This window comes from Pelophylax lessonae, assembly GCF_965119305.1.
Source record: "Pelophylax lessonae genome assembly, chromosome: 9".
Classification (NCBI taxonomy): Eukaryota; Metazoa; Chordata; class Amphibia; order Anura; family Ranidae; genus Pelophylax; species Pelophylax lessonae.
Window position 1 is genome coordinate 30,390,361 of NC_138776.1, and position 20,253 is coordinate 30,410,613.

A 20,253-nucleotide genomic window follows, 5' to 3' on the forward strand; every position below is an offset into this window, starting at 1 on the left:
AAACCTAAAGGGTTTTCACCCTTGCCAGAGGTGCCCTGTGTGCAAATGTTGTTGTAGCAATAAAATTAGAACTAGAACTTTTGACTCCACAGTCATAGAAAGGTCATATAGAATTGAGAATTGTATTACATGCTCTACTAAGAATGTTATTTACCTCTTACAATGTGACTGTGGGCTCCAATATGTAGGTAGAACTAAAAGAGCCCTACAGGTATGCATAGAGTAACATCTTACTAATATTGGGACAGGTTTTGAAAATATTTTTTTGGTTCTGCTATATGGTAGGATGTGGCACAGTCACATATTGGTGTCCATAAGTCCCTCTGGTTTATATTCTTGAAAATTATTATTATTATTATACAGGATTTATATAGCGCCAACAGTTTGCGCAGCGCTTTACAATGTGAGGGAAGACAATACAGTCACAGTACAATTCAATACAGGAGGAATCAGAGGGCCCTGCTCGTTAGAGCTTACAATCTAGAAGGGAGGGTCAAGTGAAACAAAAGGCAGTAACAGAGGGGGATGGGCAGATGGATAAAATGGAGGTAGAGTTGTTAGGTGTGGGTAGGATAGGCTTCTCTGAAGAGGAGGGTTTTCAGAGATCGCCTAAAAGCTAATAGAGTAGGAGATAATCGGACAGATAAGGGTAAGGAGTTCCACAGGGTTAGAGAGGCTCTGGTAAAGTCCTTGAGGCGAGCATGGGAGGAGGTGACAAGGGAGCTAGAGAGCAGGAGGTATTGAGAGGAACGAAGAGAGCGATTAGGTTGGTATTTTGAGACTAGGCTAGTGATGTAGTTGGGGGCTAAGCTGTGGATGGCTTTGTAAGATGTTGTTAGTATTTTGAATTTGATTTGTTGGGTGAGTGGAAGCCAGTGGAGGGCTTGACAGAGAGGAGTGACGTACACTGAGCGAATGGTAAGATGGATGAGTCTGGCGGCAGCATTCATGATGGATTGAAGGGGGGATAGCCTGTGTAGAGGAAAGCCAATAAGAGGGGAATTGCAGTAGTCGAGGCGCGAAATGACCAGGGAGTGAACTAAGAGCTTTGTTGTGTCTTTGGTTAGAAAGGGGCGTATTTTGGAGATGTTGCAGAGTTTAAGGCGGCAAGATTTGGACAGCGATTGGATGTGGGCCTTGAAGGAGAGTTCAGAGACCAGGACATCACCTAGGACCTTGGCATGTGGGTGATGTAGTTCCATCAATATTGACAGAAAATTACCTCAGGTCGGTCTGGGAAAGCTGGGCCTAATACCTCATCATTCTTCAGGATATGCCAATGCCTTTTCAGCATTCTATTCATTGTTTGGTATTGGCTGGAATAAGTGGTAGAAAAAGGCCCCTCATACCCTGAGTCATTGCCCTCTTTGACTTTGGGCTTTAATAAATCGCTTCTATCCATAGAAGCCACCTGTCATATGATACCATCTAATAAGATGGCCATCGTGTCCTTTTTCTATGAAACATTGTTTAATTGTGTAAGACTGTTCTAAATAAAACTTGTGTTTCTTAATAGTTCCAACAAATTCTTACAAACTGACTTTTGGGGATCCCCTTTAGCCATCTCAGGTGATGACAGCTATGTAATGGAATATATTCATTCCTGTCTGTTTTCTTAAAGAAAATATTTGTGAAAAAAAACTATAACCTTCCCTATTGATGGTCAAATCTAAAAAATAAATATCAGATGGACTGTATTCATAGTTCCATTTAATACCAAGGTTATTTGAATTTAACCACTTCCCGACCACCCACCGCAGATTTACCCGAGGCACAGGTCAGGCGGCTCCGATTGCTGCCTGACACCCGCGATCGCTCCTCACTGAGAGAGAAGAACTGTCAGCTATTGTAAACACAGCTGACCATTCTTCTCCCTGGGATGATCATAGAGATCATGTGATTCTTCTATATAGGATCACATGTCTCTATGGTAATTTCACAAGCCACGCCCCCCCCCCACAGTTAGAATCACCCCCTAGGCTCACATTTAACCCATTGATCACCCGTAGGGTTAACCCCTTCCCTGCCAGTGTCATTATTACAGTAACAGTGCATATTTTTAGCACTGATTACTGTAGTAATGTCACTGGTACACCCAAAAGTGTAAAAAATGTCAGTTAGGGGTCCGATCTGTCCGCCGCAATGTTGCAGATCGCCGCCGTTACTAGTAAAAAAAAAAAAAAACAATAAAAATGACATAAATCTTTCCTGTAGTTAGTAGACGCTATAACTTTTGCGCAAACCAATCAAAATACGCTTATTGCGATTTTTCTTTTTACCAAAAAATATGTAGCAGAAAACAAATTGGCCTAAAATGTTAAAAAATCTGATTTTTACATTTTTTTTTGGGGGGGGGGGATGTTATAAATGTTGTGAAAAATATTGTTTTTTTTTTTTTTTTTTTCAAAATTGTCTCTATTTTTTTGTTTATAGTGCAAAAAGTAAAAAATCTAACAGGTGATCAAATACCACCAAAAGAAAGCTCTATTTGTGGGAAAAAAAAGGACATCAATTTTATTTGGGTACAGCATCGCACGATCGCGCAGTTGTCTGTTAAAGTAACGTAGCGCCGAATCGCAAAATATAGCCTGGTCATTAAAGTGGAGTTCCACCCATTTTTAATAACTTGGATTACATAGATGTATGTAATCCCCTTTAAAACGACTTTTACCAATGGAAACTTTTTTTTTTTGCTAGTAAATACCTTATTTTCCTCTTTATTTATCCTCTCCTCACTTCCGGGTCCGGTCGGCGATTACATCATTCGGCGATTCGCAGGGGGTGCTGGGATGTTTTTCCTGGCATGAAATCTCACATTATTACACAGGAGCTGATCTGCACTGTTTGTATTGAGGCCGTACTCTGCCCCGCCTCCGCCCCGCATCCTCTCAGTGAGCTCAGTGAGGATATAATGCTTTCAGTCCTTGCTCACTGAGAGGAGGCGGGGCGGAGGCGGGGCAGAGCACGGCCTCAATACAATACATACAGTACAGCTCACTGAGAGGAGGCGGGGTGGAGGCGGGGCAGAGTACGGCCTCAATACAAACAGTACAGATCAGCTCCTGTGTAATACTGCGAGATTTCATGCCATGAGATACATCCCAGCACCCCCTGCGAATCACCGAATTACGTAATCGCCGACCGGACCCGGAAGTGAGGAGAGGATGAATAAAGAAGAAAATAAGGTATTTACTAGCAAAAAAAAAAAAAAAAAAGTTTCCATTGGTAAAAGTCATTTTAAAGGGGATTACATACATCTAAAGATACTAAAATGGGTGGAACTCCACCTTAAGGTGGAAAATCTTCCGGTCTTGAAGTGATTAAATTGTTCATAAATGAATGGAGGTTGTCCTCACACCCTTTTCAAATGAACAGGGCGTCATCTATATAATGCTGCTATAGAATTAACTCCTCCCATTGTTGCCCATAGATGGCCGTTTCCTCCCAGTGGGCCATAAATAGATTGGCCACACTGGGAGCAAACTTAGCCCCATGGTAACTCCAGTGCACTGTACGTAAAAACTTTTGTTTTTGACGCACCTGATGACGTCAGCTCTGACGAAACGCGTCGTGCGCGATTACGTCACTTCCGCCCTACTGCGACGCAGATCCGGTCGCTTATGTTTTATGCAGAAGTTCAAAAGTGTCAATATATAAAGTCCTGCGTGTTTGGGAGAGTTTCCACATTATCAAAAAAATGCCTGACTGCCAAAAGATGCCTTCTCATGAGGGATAATCGTATAGAGGGAAGATGTAATGCATTCTCTGATTGGACGAGGTGGAAAGGTGGGAGGAATGATGTCACACTCTCTACCTCGCCCAATCAAAGAGTGCTTTGCATTCATTGAGAAAATGTAAAGCATTCTCTGAAAGTCGCCCATGTCAAGCAGTCCACCTCCTGTGTTCACGATGAGGCAGGGCAACTGCTCGATGCAGGAACCAGAAGCTAATGGAGATCACTGGAGCAGAGGTGTCTACTATAGTCATTTCCAGCTTGCAGCTATGTCCAAACTATGGCCCTCCAGCTGTTCAGGAACTACAATTCCCATCATGCCTAGTTATGTCTGTGAATGTCAGAGATTTACAATGCCTCATGGGAATTGTAGTTCCTGAACAGCTGGAGGTCCGTAGTTTGGACAGTCCTAGACGGATCCCACAGGTATGGTATATGCATAGTTACATTGGTCTAGATTTTAGTAAGGCTTTTGACACTGTCCCACATAGAAGACTTATCAATAAACTGCAGTCATTGAGCATGGACTCCCATATTGTTGAGTGGATTAGGCAGTGGCTGAGTGACAGACAACAGAGGGTTGTAGTCAATGGAGAACATTCAGAACAAGGTCATGTTACCAGTGGGGTACCTCAGGGATCTGTACTGGGACCAATTTTGTTTGATATTGCAAAAGGCCTCGATGGTAAGGTTTGTCTTTTTGCTGATGACACAAAGATATGTAACAGGGTTGATGTTCCTGGAGGGAAACGCCAAATGGAAAAGGATTTAGGAAAACTAGAAGAATGGTCAGAACTCTGGCAACTGAAATTTAATGTGGATAAGTGCAAGATAATGCACCTGGGGCGTAAAAACCCAAGGGCAGAATATAGAATATTTGACACAGTCCTGACCTCAGTATCTGAGGAAAGGGATTTAGGAGTAATTATTTCAGAAGACTTAAAGGTGGGAAGACAATGTAATAGAGCAGCACGAAATGCCAGCAGAATGCTTGGATGTATAGGGAGAGGTATAAGCAGTAGAAAGAGAGAAGTGCTTATGCCGCTGTACAGAACACTGGTGAGACCTCACTTGGAGTATTGTGCGCAGTACTGGAGGCCATATCTCCAGAAGGATATAGATACTCTAGAGAGAGTTCAGAGAAGAGCTACTAAACTAGTACATGGATTGCAGGAAAAAACTTACCAGGAAAGGTTAAAGGACCTTAACATGTATAGCTTGGAAGAAAGAAGAGACAGAGGGGATATGATAGAAACTTTTAAATACATAAAGGGAATCAACTCGGTAAAGGAGGAGAGCATATTTAAAAGAAGAAAAACTACCACAAGAGGACACAGTTTTAAATTAGAGGGGCAAAGGTTTAAAAGTAATATGAGGAAGTATTACTTTACTGAGAGAGTAGTGGATGCATTGAATAACCATCCTGCAGAAATGGTAGCTGCAAATACAGTGAAGGAGTTTAAGCATGCATGGGATAGGCATAAGGCTATCCTTCATATAAGATAGGGCCAGGGACTATTCATAGGATTCAGATATATTGGGCAGACTAGATGGGCCAAATGGTTCTTATCTGCCGACACATTCTATGTTTCTATGCACCAATGTAACTATGTAAATATATAAATACCTGCAATTCTTCTTTATATATCTATTTATATATTAATTTAAATGTGTAATATACTGTATTTTTGTACTTACCTTCCTCAGCAAAAGCAACTTCTGAGGAATGAAGAATTGTTAGAATTCACAATAGGTGAAGGTTGGCGGTATGATGCACACAAAAAGGTTGATTTACTAGGTTGCTCGCTTTACAAGGGAAGTTGGGAGTTTTCTCTAGAACAATGGTTCTCAACTCTGGGACTCGGGACCCACTAAAGCCTCGTACACACGTACTGATTGTCGGCCGAACGATCGGCCGTCTATTGTCCGTTGCTGTCCTGTCGGCTGAAAAGTGCTAAAGACTGCACACGAATTTTGTTGGCCAACAACAGCCGACTGCAGAAGTGATGTCATGTGATGGTTCACTTTCCCTGTGTTTTTTCTTTTCTGAGCATGCCCAGTCTTGCTCATCTGCTGTCTGTTGGCCGAATTCTGTACTGACTGAGGAACAATCGGCCGTTCTGGTGTTGGCCAACAAAAATTTTAGAGCCTGCACACCCGATTCTGTTTGGCCGAAAACTCGCAGTCGGTTGTCGGAAGCATCATACTAACAAGCCGACAATCGGCCGATCGGTCGGTGGCCGAATATTTACGGCCGACAATCGCTACGTGTGTACGGGCCTTTACAGGCCAGGTTTTCAAGATAACTGAAATACATCACAGGTGATATATCTTGCTGCTCAGTGATCGCAGTATTATAGTCTGCATCTCCCCAAGGTGATACTTAAATTTGGCCTGTTAGTGGGTCCTGAGGACCGGAGTTGAGAAACCACTGCTCTAGAACCTAGTGAATGTGGTGTAGTTCGACTTTGCAAAGAATACCAAATCTCTTGCAAGGAAAACATAACAAAACAGCATTTATGTTTGCACACGATTGAATGATGGAAATCTGCAGAGGTTCCCTTCATTCAATATCCCTTGCAAACTGAACAGTCTATCAACCCCATTGACTTCTACCTTGGAGAGGCTCCTGGAGATAAATCACTTCCACCATACAGTCTCACTCCCACTCTTTTAGACTCTCTGTATTGAAAAAAAGGCCATCCCAAAAGAATGGATGGTTGGAGATAAAGACTCTATGACAGAGATCTCATTGCCGAAGATCCAAAAAATATATAAGAAGTCTATATATAATATAATAAAATATAAGATATAAGAAATAAAATAAAATATATAAGAAGTATATATAAAAAAAAGAAAAAAAAAGAAGTCAAACAGTTTTTCAGCTGGTGAACATTTACTCTAAACCAGGTTTCGAATGGCCATCCTGCCTCTGCAGTTTTCTGGAGCTTGAGAGGATTCTACTGCTGGACAACCAATGGGGAGTGTAAGCCACAGCAACATGGGCAGCAGAAGAAGGATCCTCCCACTCTGCAGTGCAGCATAGAACATAGAAGACTCAGGACCCAGTTAGCCATATCATTACGAAATTAGAAAAAGTAAAACGGGCATTTTTAATTTTTTTGGATCTCAGCAATAAGTTGGGGGGGGGGGGGGCTAAATGGTCTGTGTTTGGGTTTAGGGGGGGGGGGGGGTGACAGGGGAAACAGAAATTGAGGGAGGGCCTTCCTTACATAACAGAATAGGAATCAGATGTACTTACTGCCAATAAATGTCCCAAATGATGGAGTTTTCAGTTCATCATCCAACCCACAGATACGTGGTCTTCTCGTGCCAAGACTTGAAGCCAGCTGAATATAGAGATCCTGGAGAGACAACATCATATTTGATTTTGTTCCATTAAAACTGTGGGGAAAACTGCAACCATAGTTTATGGCTCTTAGCCAGAGCCTTTTTTGCATACGTTTAAAAAAAGTTTTTTAGGCCTGAAGATTGCATAAAACACTCAAAAGATCATATATTTTCTGAAAGCAGACACCCTAGAGAATAAAATAGTGGCAGTTCCAATGTTTTATGTCACATGATATTACCGCAAAGGTCTAGGAAATGCAAAATGCCATAAAGGCAATAAATGACCCATTTTTTGGGCAAATTCTAAAAAACGAGGTTGCACCGAGTAAATAGATACCCAACGTGTCAAACCTTAACACCGGACCGTCCCACATATTTTTACTGCGGCAGGGTGGTCCATTAGCACGAAACCACGCACAGGTATGTCGCAGCTTTTTCCAGTTTTGGGGCACACAAATTGGACACAGCGGGAGCCAATCAGTGGACCCGATGTTCACCGACACCCAGCAATGTCTCCCAAGAGAGGTAGAACGGCAGTCTGCCTATGTAAACAAGGCAGATCGACGTTCTGTCAGAGGGAAATATGGAGATCTTGTGTTCCTGCTAAGTCAAAGCATCTCCCCTACACAGTTAGAAAGCACAACCAGGGAACACATTTAACCCTTTGATCGTCCCTGATGTTAACCCCTTCCCTGCCAGTGTCATTAGTACTGTAACAGTGCATATTTTTTTAGCGCCTATCAGTGTATTAGTGTCACTTTGCGTTGGGTTTCATTTGATGCAGCAGGTCCTATAAAGGTGCATTTGGATTGTGGGCAAAGGGGCTCACAAGGGGCCTTTTCTTGTCAATTTCTGAGTTCTGTTGAGCAATGCTAAATTTTGGTGCAAAATGCAGCGCTTGACCTTATCACCGTCTACATGGGTTCTTACGGGCACATTCTCTGAGTATTAAAAATGATTTGTTTAAAGAAAACTGTGTTCAGTGGGGTATGATGCCAAACATAGTTAAATAATAGATTTTGCATAGGTCCCAATTTACCCTTTTTATTGAGGGACTGTCCATCTTTTGGAAGCCCTCTGTCCCTCTTTTATCCTCCACTGACCCTCTTTTTTTACCTCTTTTAATGAATATACTATAGAGCTGTGAAAAAAATATACGGCACCGCGTGACTTTAACGGACAATTGCGCGGTCGTGCCACGCTGTACCCAAATGAAATTGACGTCCTTTTTTTCCCACAAACAGAGCTTTATTGTGGTGGTATTTGATCACCTGTGCGATTTTTTGATCATGCGCTATAAACAAAAAAAGAGCGACAATTTTGCAAAAATAATATTTTTCACATTTTTTTATATGAAATTCCCCCCAAAAAAATGTAAAAATCAAAGTTTTTTTAACATTTTAGGCCAATTTGTTTTCTGCTACATATGTTTGGTAAAAAAAAATCACAATAAGCGTATTTTGATTGGTTTGCGCAAAAGTTATTGCGTTTACTAACTAATGGAAAGATTTTTGTAATTTTTATTGTTTTTTTTTTTTAACGAGTAATGGTGGCGATCTGCGTTTTTTTTTTTTGCGGGACTGCGACATTGCGGCGGACAGATCGGACCCTTGACTGACATTTTTTACACTTTTGGGGGTACCAGTGACATTACTACAGTAATCAGTGCTATACATATGCACTGTTACTGTAAAAATGACACTGGCAGGGAAGGGGTTAACTTTATTAGAGATGCAGTGGCTATGTGTGTCCCTGGGGGCGTGCTTCTAACTGTTGTGGGATGTGACTTTTCATGTAACAGCAGAGATCTACGGTCCTACATAGCAGGACTGTATGATCTCTGCTGTTACACAGGGGAGAGTGACAGGTGGCTTTGTTTACATTAGCTGTCTGCCTTTCTCCCTCTGTAACCGACGATCGCGAGTGAGCGGCGGACATCGGGTCCGCCGCTCACACGCGCGGGGGGGTCTGTGAGCGAGCGGGAGCGCGCCTCCGGTGGCGCGCGCTCGCTCCCTAGAGCCTCACAGGCTAGTGACGTACCCCTACGTCACTTTGCCAGCGAGGGGCTGACTGCCGCCGTTTATAGTCGTGCGGCAGTCGGCAAGTGGCTAGAGACACAAGGGGGGGCTTTAATAAATGTGTCAGGGGGGGTCAGGCTTTGTTACAGCCATGAAGCCTTTAACTCACCTCAAAGTCTTGATAGGTTTCCCTATCTGTTCTGCTGCTGGTTGGCTTAACATACACCCCGTTGTAAAATTGTTCCTTATTTCCATCAATACACAGAGGATTCGGGTGCGTTTTATAAATGTTTTCATAATTTGAACCAGAAATATAAGAAGGCACTTTATTGTATACCTGTAAAGTAAACAGAAGTTTAATTTGCGTGAAACTGCATATATACAAGGTCCTGTTATTTCCAAGCCACCCTCCTATGTAAAAAGACTTAAGTGTTAAACCTAAAAAAAAAGCCCTGATGAAGAAGATATCGTATAGCTCCAAAATGTGTTGGCTATGATTACACAAATCAAATAAAGCATCATTGGTCCATCCCTTCCTGTGTGAGGCTTTGCTCTGCAAGATTGAAGTAGAGCGCTTACATTTTGTTCTACCACTTTTTGTTTTTCACTATACATAAGGGTTCTTTGGGCCTTGTCATCGTGTGCATGTGAGCGGCCTATATCGTGCAATATATGATGGCTTCCAGTTTGCACTCAAAGGGTCTTACCCAGTGATCTCCAAACTGCGGGATAGGGCCCTTTGCTTGCCTTTATCCGGCCCTTGGGGCCAGGGCTGTCTTTACCACAGGGCAAAAGGGGCAGCTGCCCTGGGCCCAGTCATTGTTGTGGGGCCCAATGCAGCTGCCCCTTGAGCCCGCACTGCATGCAAATCGGTAATAAGTGGATTTTGGAGGGCCCAAGAAAATATTTGCCCAGGGTCCAATCAATATTAAAGATGGCCCTGCTTGGGGCATCTTTCCTCCCACTCATATGAGACACCAAACATGAGGCACTATTCTATACACTAACACCAACATTGGGGCATAATTCCTCCCACTACTATAAACTATAGAACACTTTTCTCCCACTAACACTAAAGATGGGCACTTTTCCTCCCACCTCTACCATCGATGGGGCTTCCTGCCACTGACGCCAATGTCTGGGCAATATTTATTTCATGGATACCAATGTTGGGGCATCTTTCCTTCCACTTACACCAATATTCGGACACCATTCCTCCCACTGACTCCAATAATGAGGCACTATTCCTCCCACTGAAACCAATGATGAGGCACTATTTCTGTAGCATTCTCCACTCCCACTTGTCAGTTTGGCTCCCAAAAGTCTAAAAACCAGTAAACTGTCCATTTGTTTGGAAAGTTTGGAGACCTCTGGTCTAACTCTTTTCTACTCTGCCCAAAATTATACCACAAAATTGGGCATAATTTAACATTTACAACTTGCCCTGAACGTCATCTATTGCTGACCTGCCTCCTCCCCCTGCCTCTCTTTCCAATGTACATTTTTTTTTTACAATGTACTTTATGTGCTTCAGTCTAGGTGAGACCAGAGGCATAACTAGAACCTTCAGGGCCCCGGTGCAAGAAACCTTGACGGGCCCCCCAGACCCCTGGCCGAGTCCCTTCCCTTCAAGCCCACTGATCCTGGGGCCCTTTACCCTCATTGCAGGGCCCTTTATTATGGGGCCCCCCTTCCTGCCCTCTTGGGGCCTCCCCACGGTGGTGGAATGCCAAGGCCGGGTCGCAAGTGTGACCTTTGCGATCCAGGAAGTTCACCCACTGGTGTCAGTAGTTTTTATTTTTTGTTATTTTAATTATATTATTTTTTATAATTTTATTTAATTTTTTTACAATGTCACTGACTATGACTCTGTCCATTCAGAAAAGGACAGAGCTGGTAAATTACATATTTACTGACCCCTTCCTGGTTCTCTATTGTGACACATCCCCTGCAGCAGCCGTCAGGAGAGGGGAGGGAGCACGGGGGGGGGGGGACCAGGGGAGCACACAGGGGCCCAGAGACAGCAGAACACAAGTGAACTGGATAGGAGGAGTGTCGGGGGCAACATGCATAGGAGCCAATCTCCTCCATTTTCCTCCTGCAGCTACAGGAGGAAAGAGGACAGTGATTTATCTACATGCTGCCCCCACCGCCCCTCCTACCCAAGTGTACAGGGGAGCCGCACAGGCCCCCTAGAGCATGGGGTCCGGTTGCAATTGCAACCCCTGTAGTTACGCCCCCTGGGTGAGACGCAGGGCTCTGGTCTTGAGAAAACCTTGTGGAACATCTGGGAATGCACAGGTTTTCCTAGCCATTAGCACACACACAGGGTTTCCCACGCAAGCACTAAACCATCCCATTCTTGGCAAATGCATGGAAAACCCCCTGCACATGCTCAGATGCACCAATGGACTCTTCCAGAACCTGAAAGCTGGGCAGAGCTCCGTAGGCACATCTGTGCATTTGCAATAATTGTGACATGTGGGGGTGGAGCCTGTTCAGATCGGGACTGAAGTTCCTCTTTACGTTGGGCTTTGAATTCGTCCAACATGTTTAACCACTTAAGCCCCGGAAGATTTTACCCCCATTCCGACCAGGGGGTATTTTGCGATTCGGCACTGCGTGACTTTAACGGACAATTGCGCGGTCGTGCGACACTGTACCTAAACGAATTTGGCGTCCTTTTTTTCCCACAAACAGAGCTTTCTTTTGGTGGTATTTGATCACCTGTGCGTTTTTTTGATCATGCGCTATAAACAAAAAAGAGCGACAATTTTGCAAAAATAACAATATTTTTCACATTTTTTTATATGAAATTCCCCAAAAAAAATGTAAAAATCAAAATTTTTTAACATTTTCGGCCAATTTGTTTTATGCTACATATGTTTGGTAAAAAAAATCGCAAAAAGCGTATTTTGATTGGTTTGCGCAAAAGTTATTGCGTTTACTAACAAAGGGAAAGATTTTTGTCATTTTTGTTGGTTTTTTTTTTAAATGCGTAATGGCGGCGATCTGCGATTTTTTTTTGCGGGACTGCGACATTGCAGCGGACAGATCGGACCCTTGACTGACATTTTTGACACTTTTGGGGCTACCAGTGACATTTCTACAGTAATCAGTGCTATATATATGCACTGTTACTGTAAAATGACACTGGCAGGGAAGGGGTTAACTTTATTTGAGAGGGAGGGGTGGTGTGTGTCCCTAGGGGCGTGACTCTAACTGTGATTGGCTGTGGCTTGAGCTGTAGGAACAGTGATCAACGGTCCTACATAGTAGAACTGTATGATCACTGTTTCTACACAGGGGAGAATGACAAGCGGCTTGTTTACATTAGCCGCCTGCCTTTCTCCCTCTCCACCGACGATCGCCGAGTGACCGGCGGACATCGGGTCCGCCAGTCACACGCGCAGGGGGGGTCAGTGACCGCGCGGGAGCGAGAGCGCGCCTCCAGCGGTGCGCGCTCGCTCCCCAGAGCCTCACAGGCTAGTGACGTACCGGTATGTCACTTTGCCTGTGAGGGGCTGACCGCCGCAGTATATGTACTAGCGGCGGTCGGCAAGTGGTTAAGTAAATAGGATTTACAGCATATCTAAACATTATCATATTACAGCTTACCAGTCCTTCGATGTGGTGACTCCATTTGTTTTATTTTTTTCAGGATAAGAACCATATTTAGCAAGCACAGAAAATATCTGTTGATCTTGCCAAAATGCAATGTCCTTGTCACTTTCTATGAATTGAACTGAAATCACAAACAATGTTCTTCTTTCCAAGATATTATATGTAAACCCCTCTCATCTCCCCATGTGATGAACATTACATAACAGAATAAACCGAAGAAGTGTTTGCAGTCCAAATCAGGAGATCAGTCTACGTGACAACTATAGCTTCCTCCATTGATACAGTAGAGTGGGTAAGCTCACCCACCAAGGGACAAGAAGGGTAATATTTTCAGGATTACCAGGTGAAAATACCAGAAAAAAATGAAAAAGTTAGACTTATATGTAACTATGTAATGCAGCCACCACATCTAAGGACTGGTAATAAATATGCACTAAATTACCAAAAGTATTGGGACGACTGCCTTTACACACACATGAACTTTAATGGCATCCCAGTCTTAGTCCGTAGGGTTCAGTATTGAGTTGGCCCACCCTTTGCAGCTATAACAGCTTCAACTCTTCTGGGAAGGCTGTCCACAAGGTTTAGGAGAGTGTCTATGGGAATGTTTGACCATTCTTCCAGAGGCGCATTTGTTAGGTAAGACACTGATGTGAATGAGAAGGCCTGGCTCGCAGTCTGCGCTCTAATTCATCCCAAAGGTGTTCTATTGGTTTGGGGTCAGGACTCCACCCCAAACTCACTCATCTATGTCTTAATGGATCTTGCTTTGTGCACTGGCCCAAATCATTTGGCGGAGGGGGGATTATGGTGTGGGGGTTGTTTTTCAGGGGTTGGGCTTGGCCCCCTAGTTCTCGTGAAGGGAACTCTTAAGGCGTCAGCATACCAAGACATTTTGGACAATTTCATGATCCCAACTTTGTGGGAACAGTTTGGGGATGGCCCCTTCCTGTTCCAACATGACTGCGTACCAGTGCACAAAGCAAGGTCCATAAAGACACGGATGAGCGAGTTTGGGGTGGAGTTGACTGGCCTACACAGAGTCCTGACCTCATCCCGATAGAACACCTTTGGGATGAATTCGAACGGAGACTGCAAGCCAGGCCTTCTCGTTTACATCAGCACCTGACCTCACAAATGCATTCCTGGAAGAATGGTGAAACATTCCCATAGACACACTCCTAAACCTTGTGGACAGTCTTCCCAGAAGAGTGGAAGCTGTTATAGCTGCAAAGGGTGGGCCAACTCAATATTGAACCCTACGGACTAAAGCCTCGTACACACGCAACGAATTTACGCCGACCGGTCGTCCGTCTTTTGTCCAGAGTGGTGTCTGTTGGTTGGAATGTGCTCTAGACTGCACACGAATTTTCCCGCATGACAGAATTCTACTTCAGAAGTGATGTCATGTGTTGGTTTGCTTTCTTTGTGTTCTTTCATCTCTGAGCATGCCTAGTCTTGCTCATAAGATTTTTTCCCCTTCGAAATCTGTACTAATGAGACGAAAATTGGTCGTGTTTTGATGGTCGACAAAAATTATATAGCCTGCACACCAGGATTTTTTCGGCCGAAAAGTCGGAGTCGGTTGTCGGAAGCACCATACTAACAAGCCGAAAATCAGCAGATCGGTCGTCGGACGACATTTTCCGGCCGAATTTCGACTCGTGTGTATGGGGCTTTAGACTGGGATGCCATTAAAGTTCATGTGCGTGGTAAAATAGCGTATCACATTTTTGTTCTTGGATTTAGATACACCAGAAAAAAAAAATAATAATAATTCTTACGTTATCAGGGTAAAATTCATCATATGAGTTGATCAATTTGAAGGAGGCGTCTTGTGCTCTTAACCCGCAGAAGGACCCTGGTGCAGCTGTTATTTTTCGATTAACGGTAGCGCCTGGGGCCACAGACTTCTCTGTGAATTCCATATTCACCTAAAATTAAATAAGTATTGACATGATATATCATTTCTCTGTAACTAATCCTTTATATCCTCTACAAACTGGAGCCCCACTCCCATAGCTGCCCCCCCCCCCCCCTCTGGTCAAGAAGTTTTTCAAATACGATACTGACAGAGCTGCAGACACTCCTACTGTTTTATCAGATGTGAGATTTCAGTATGCAGAGAATGATAGAAGTGTAATGCAAAGGAGGACTTACAGGTTATTTGATACTATACAATTTTAATCACTTGCCACCCAAGGCAATTCTGGCACTCCTTTCCAACATGTAAAAATCTTTTTTTTTTCTAGAAAATTACTCAGAACTTCCAAACTTTATATATATATATATATATATATATATATATATATATATATATATATATATATATATATATATATATAGCAGAGACCCTAAGGAATAAAATTGCGGTTTATTGCAATTTTTTGTCACACGGTATGTGCGCAGCAATTTTTCAAATGCAATTTAAATAAAAATAAAAAAACACTTTAATGAATTAAAATAATAACAGATGTTTTTGTATAATGTGAAAGATGATGTTACGCAGAGTAATAAAATACCCAGCGTGTCACGCTTTAAAACTGCAGACGTAGAATGGCGCCAAACTACAGTACCTAAAAATCTCCATTGGCGACGCTTTAACATTTTTCTACAGTTTACCAGTTTAGAGTTACAGAGGAGGTCTAGCACAAGAAATATTGTCTTCACTCTAACGATCGCAGTGATACCTCACGTACGTGTGGTTTGAATGCCGTTTACATATGCGGGCGTGACCTACGTATGCATTAGCTGCTATGTGTGAGTGCAAGGGGATTTAAAAAAAAAAAAAAAAAATAATAATAATAATTTATTGTTTATTTTATTTACATTTTTTTATTTCTACACTCTCCCTTTAATTTTACATTTTTTGATCACTTTTATTCCTATTGCAAGGAATGTAAACATTCCTTGTAATAGGAATAGGGCATGACAGGTCCTCTTTATGGAGAGATATGGGGTCTATAAGTTCCCACATCTCTCCTCTATGCTGGAAATCCTTAGAAAAAAAAAAAAAAAGATCTCAGGCTTTCCAGCAAAAAAAAAAAAAAAAATGGCAGTGTTTAAATCTGCCAGAGCCGGAAGTGACGTCATGATGTCGCTTTCAGCCTCCGAGGGTCATAGAGATGGCCAGGGACCATCTGATCCATGGCCAGCTCAATGGTAAACCACCACCGCCGACGGGTTCATTCTCCAGCTCCCCAATTGCATGGGAGAGACTGGAGAAATACCTGAGGGCAGCAGGAAGGGGGGGGGGAACGTATCTCCTCCCGCCGCTTGTGAAAGCAATCAAGCGGATAAGGCCCGGTTCACACTTATGCGATGCGGGAACCCTGCAAATCTACTGCGGGTTCCCGCATCGCATTCCCAGCACAGGCAGTTCACACTGCCAAGGCTTTTTTTTCAGCGGGAACGCGGGGGAACGCAGTTCCAGCACCTCCAGAACTGAATGTACGTAATGGCTAGGGGTGCTGGGGTGTGCTGGAGGGTCTATTGATGCTGGCTAATAGAGAATCTATTTTTTAAGAGGAAGGGGGGTCTATTGTTGCTGGGGAGGTCTTCTGTTGCTCATGGGGGATTTATTGTTTCTGGGGTGGGTCTTATGTTTCTGGTGGGTCAGTTGTTGCTGGGAGGGATTTATTGTTGAGGTAGGGGTCTATGTTGCTGGCTGCTGGAGGGTCTATTGATGCTGGCTACTGGGGAATCTAGTGTTGCTGGAGGGGATCTATTTGCTGCTGGAGGGAAACTATTTTCGCAGAGGGTCTATTGTTGCTGGGGACGTCTGTTGTTGCTGGTGGGGTATCATGTTGCAGGGAATCAATCATTGCTGGAAGGGATATAATGTGGAGGGATGGGTCTAATACTGCTGGCTGCTGGAGAGTCTATTGATGCTGGATGTTGGAAGTCCATTGTTGCAGGGGTGGCTCTATTGTCGCTGTGGTGTCCATTGTTTCTAGATCTATTATATTGCCTTTCTTATTATCGTTAATGCTCTAAAAGGGGTGGTACTGGGAGGTGGGTAAGAGGTGAAATCAAGGAACAATGCTCAGAGGTGGGGTAGGGGACGGAGTCAAGGGGTGACTCAGAAGGGAGGAGTTCCTGCACCTACTCTCTGAGAAAAAAAGCCCTGCACACTGTCATATGCGAATCGCTGGGGGTGTCAATTCAAAGTTAACGACAACCCCAGATCAGTTCACATATCGCAGTGTGAACTGACATTCGGACATGAATCGGATCACATAGGTGTGAACCACCATGCGATCCAATTCTGCTGTGGACCCAAAAAAGTGTCCTGTGCCTGTTTTTGCCGAATCAGATGCAATTTCAGCCATACTATCTTTATGGCTGAATTCGCATTGCACCTACATCGCATGTGATTTTCAGAGCAGTGCGCTCCAAATCACATGCGAGGTCTGCAAACGCAAATGTGTGAACCGAGCCTTAACAGCCGTTATGATGGCTTTTACACTGTAGGGAATCGCCGGCTGAAAAAAGATATCTGGATGATGCCTGCAGCTGAAGCTCAAGACTGTTCACCTTTTCAAGCAGGTGATCCCAGGCTCTCCATATTACATGGGATTCAATCAATTCCAGGGGACTCCTACATTATAAATCAATCAAATTTTTCATTTTTTAGGACATTGTCTTTGTATTAATGGGAACAATGTAAGAAGAGCAGGTGTGTTGTATAAGGAGAAAGACAACCACACTCCAGCTTGAAGGTGCAAAATATAAAATCCGTTAATTTGAATCCAAAAGATAAAATCAATCCAAGATATAGTCCATAATACAGTCAGAGACAAGGGATGAAAGCATAGCAGTTGACGCGTTTCACGGATAAACGTCCGCTTAGTCATAACCAAGTTACGACGATTTTATATTTTGCACCTTCAAGCTGGAGTGCGGTTGTCTTTCTCTTTATACAACACAGCTGTCTGGATTGCGGATCCTAGCTGCACCTTACCTTGATGGTCGGGATTGCTTTCTCACCTGAGCGGTTTCCCTGCCTCTTTTGCTAAGAAAAGAGGGTGTGCTCCTTCTACTGCAGCTGAAAAAATGAGCCAAGAACTTTAAATGAGACATGCCTATGATATCTGAACAAAATGAAAAGATTGTATGTGATTCTACCCTGTCCTAACCATTCACTTTTAGGTGGACTGGCTCCAAGTTGTATATTAGAATTGACGCCACAGGCAGGTAACACAGGCTTACCCGAAGCATACATTTTAAACGGCAGCAAGGTCTTCCCCAGTGCATTCCACAAGGAGTAATGTGCTGGTGGAACTATTGCCCCCCTGACTACTATGTTGCATGTTATCACCTGGTTGCCACACTCAGGATTGTCCCACCAAGAGGTCACAGGAACAGAGAGGATGCAATGTGGAGACAGAGTAAGAAACATCAGGAGTTGAAGGTCAGGGCAGGCAGCAGGTGTGTATGTAGTTAGTGTCAGGGCAGGTCAGGAAAGGCAGCAGGTGTTTGTGTAGTCAGTACCCAGGAGAGGATTCTGGCAGGCAAGAGAGTGGTCAGCATCCAGGTTGAGGTCAAGGCAGGAGGAAGACAGGAAAGTGGTCAGTATCTAGGCTGAGGTCAAGGTAGAATGCAGAGTAGAGATTAGTCAGTATCCAGGTTGAGGTCAAGGCAGGTAAATTACAAGATAGTAGTCAATATCCAGTTTGAGGTCAAGGCAGGCGAATGACAAGAGAGTGGTCAGTATCCAGGTTGAGGTCATTATAAGTCAATCTCATTGTTCATTTTTAGGACGTTGCCTTTGTATTAATGGGAACAATTTAAGAAGAGTGAGTGTGCTCCTTCTACTGCAGCTAAAAAAGTGAGCCAAGAACTTCAAATGAAACATGCCTATGATATTTGAGTAATATGAGAGGATTGTATGTGATTCTACCCTATCCAAGCATTCACTTTCAGATGGCCTGGCTCCAAGTTGTGTATTATGATTGACACTACAGGCAGGTAACACAGGCTTACCCAAATCATAAATTCTTAATGCCAGCTAGGTCTTCACCAGTGCATTCCACACGGAGTAATGTGCTGGTTGCACTATTGGCCCCTTGACTACTATGCTGCATGTTATCACCAGGTTGAGACCCTCAGGATCGTCCCACAAAGAGTTTGCAGGAACAGAGACAGAGTATGAAACAGCAGGGGTTCCAAGGTCAGGGCAGGCAGCAGGTGTAAGGGTAATCAGTGTCAGGGAAGATCAGTAAAGGCAGCAGGTGTGTGTGTGTGTAGTCAGTGTCAGGAATGATCAGGGAAGACAGCAGGTGTGTTTTGTCTGTGTCAGGGCAGGTCAGGGAAGGCAGCAAGTGTGTGTGTAGTCAGTGTCAGGGCATGTCGGGAAAGGCAGCAAGTGTGTGTGTAGTCAGTGTCAGGGAAGATCAGTAAAGGCAGCAGGTGTGTGTGTAGTCAGTGTCAGGAAAGATCAGGGAAAGCAGCAGGTGTGTGTTGTCAGTGTCAGGGCAGGTCAGGGAAGGCAGCAAGTGTGTGTGTAGTCAGTGTCAGGAAAGATCAGGGAAAGCAGCAGGTGTGTGTAGTCAGTGTCAGGGCAGGTCAGGGAAGGCAGCAAGTGTGTGTGTAGTCAGGGAAGGTCAGTAAAGGCAGCAGGTGTGTGTGTAGTCAGTGTCAGGGAAGGTCAGGGAAGGCAACAGGTGTGTGTGTGTATTGAGCATCCAGGCGAGGATTAGGGCAGGCAAGAGAGTGATCAGCATCCAGCTTGAGTTCAAGGCAGGAGGCAGACAAGAAAGGGGTTGATATCTAGGCTGAGGTCAAGGTAGAAGGCAGACAAGAGATTAGTCAGTATCCAGGTTGAGGTCAAGACATGTAAATGACAAGAGAGTGGTCAGTATCCAGGGTGGGTCAAGGCAGGCGAATGACAAGAGAGTGGTCAGTATATAGCAGGGCTTTTTTTCAGCGGGAACGCGGAGGAACGCAGTTCCGGCACCTCTAGCACTGAGGAGTACTGGGATGTGCCTGAAGGTCTATCGATGCTGGCTGCTGGGGGATCTATTGTCGTTGGTGGAGATCTATTTTCTTGTGGGTGTCTATTGTTGCCAGGCATGTCTATTGTTGCTTGTGGGGGGGGGGTCTTATGTTGCTAGGGGGTAAATTGTTGCTGGGAGAGGTTTATTGTTGCTGGCTGTTGTAGGGTCTATTGATGTTAGCTACTGGAAGATCTGTGGTTGCTGCTGGGGGTCTATTGTTGCTAGGGTGGTATTTTGTTGTGGGGGGTCAATTGTTGCTGGGGAAGGACTATTGTTGTGGGGGAGGGGGTCTATTGCTGCAGGAGGGTCTATTGTTGCTGGAAGGGGTCTACTGTTGCTGGGGTAGGGTCTATCAAATTCCATACAAGTTACTTAGTAGCACAAAATGATACTTGGTTCTGTATTCTCTAAAAGGGGCGGTACTGGCAGGTGGGTAGGGGGTGAAACCAAGGGACCCTGCTCAGAGGTGGGTAGAGGGCAAAGACGAAGGGTGAGTTAGAAGGTGATAGTTCCTGTACCTTTTCTCTGA

At 44.1% G+C, this 20,253-nt stretch overlaps 1 protein-coding gene across 1 annotated transcript in view; it reads right to left on the reverse strand.

The window, feature by feature from the left end:
- The window catches only part of LOC309564195 (ovostatin-like), a gene marked incomplete at both ends in the record, with an annotated part of 115,061 nt that overhangs the window by 15,629 nt on the left and 79,179 nt on the right, over window positions 1-20,253 (reverse strand). Inside the window, 4 exons of the mRNA XM_082268826.1 lie at window positions 5,432-5,452; window positions 6,996-7,098; window positions 9,272-9,439; window positions 14,511-14,660. Coding sequence (XP_082124952.1) covers window positions 5,432-5,452; window positions 6,996-7,098; window positions 9,272-9,439; window positions 14,511-14,660 — 442 coding nt within the window. The remainder of the gene's footprint in view (window positions 1-5,431; window positions 5,453-6,995; window positions 7,099-9,271; window positions 9,440-14,510; window positions 14,661-20,253) is intronic.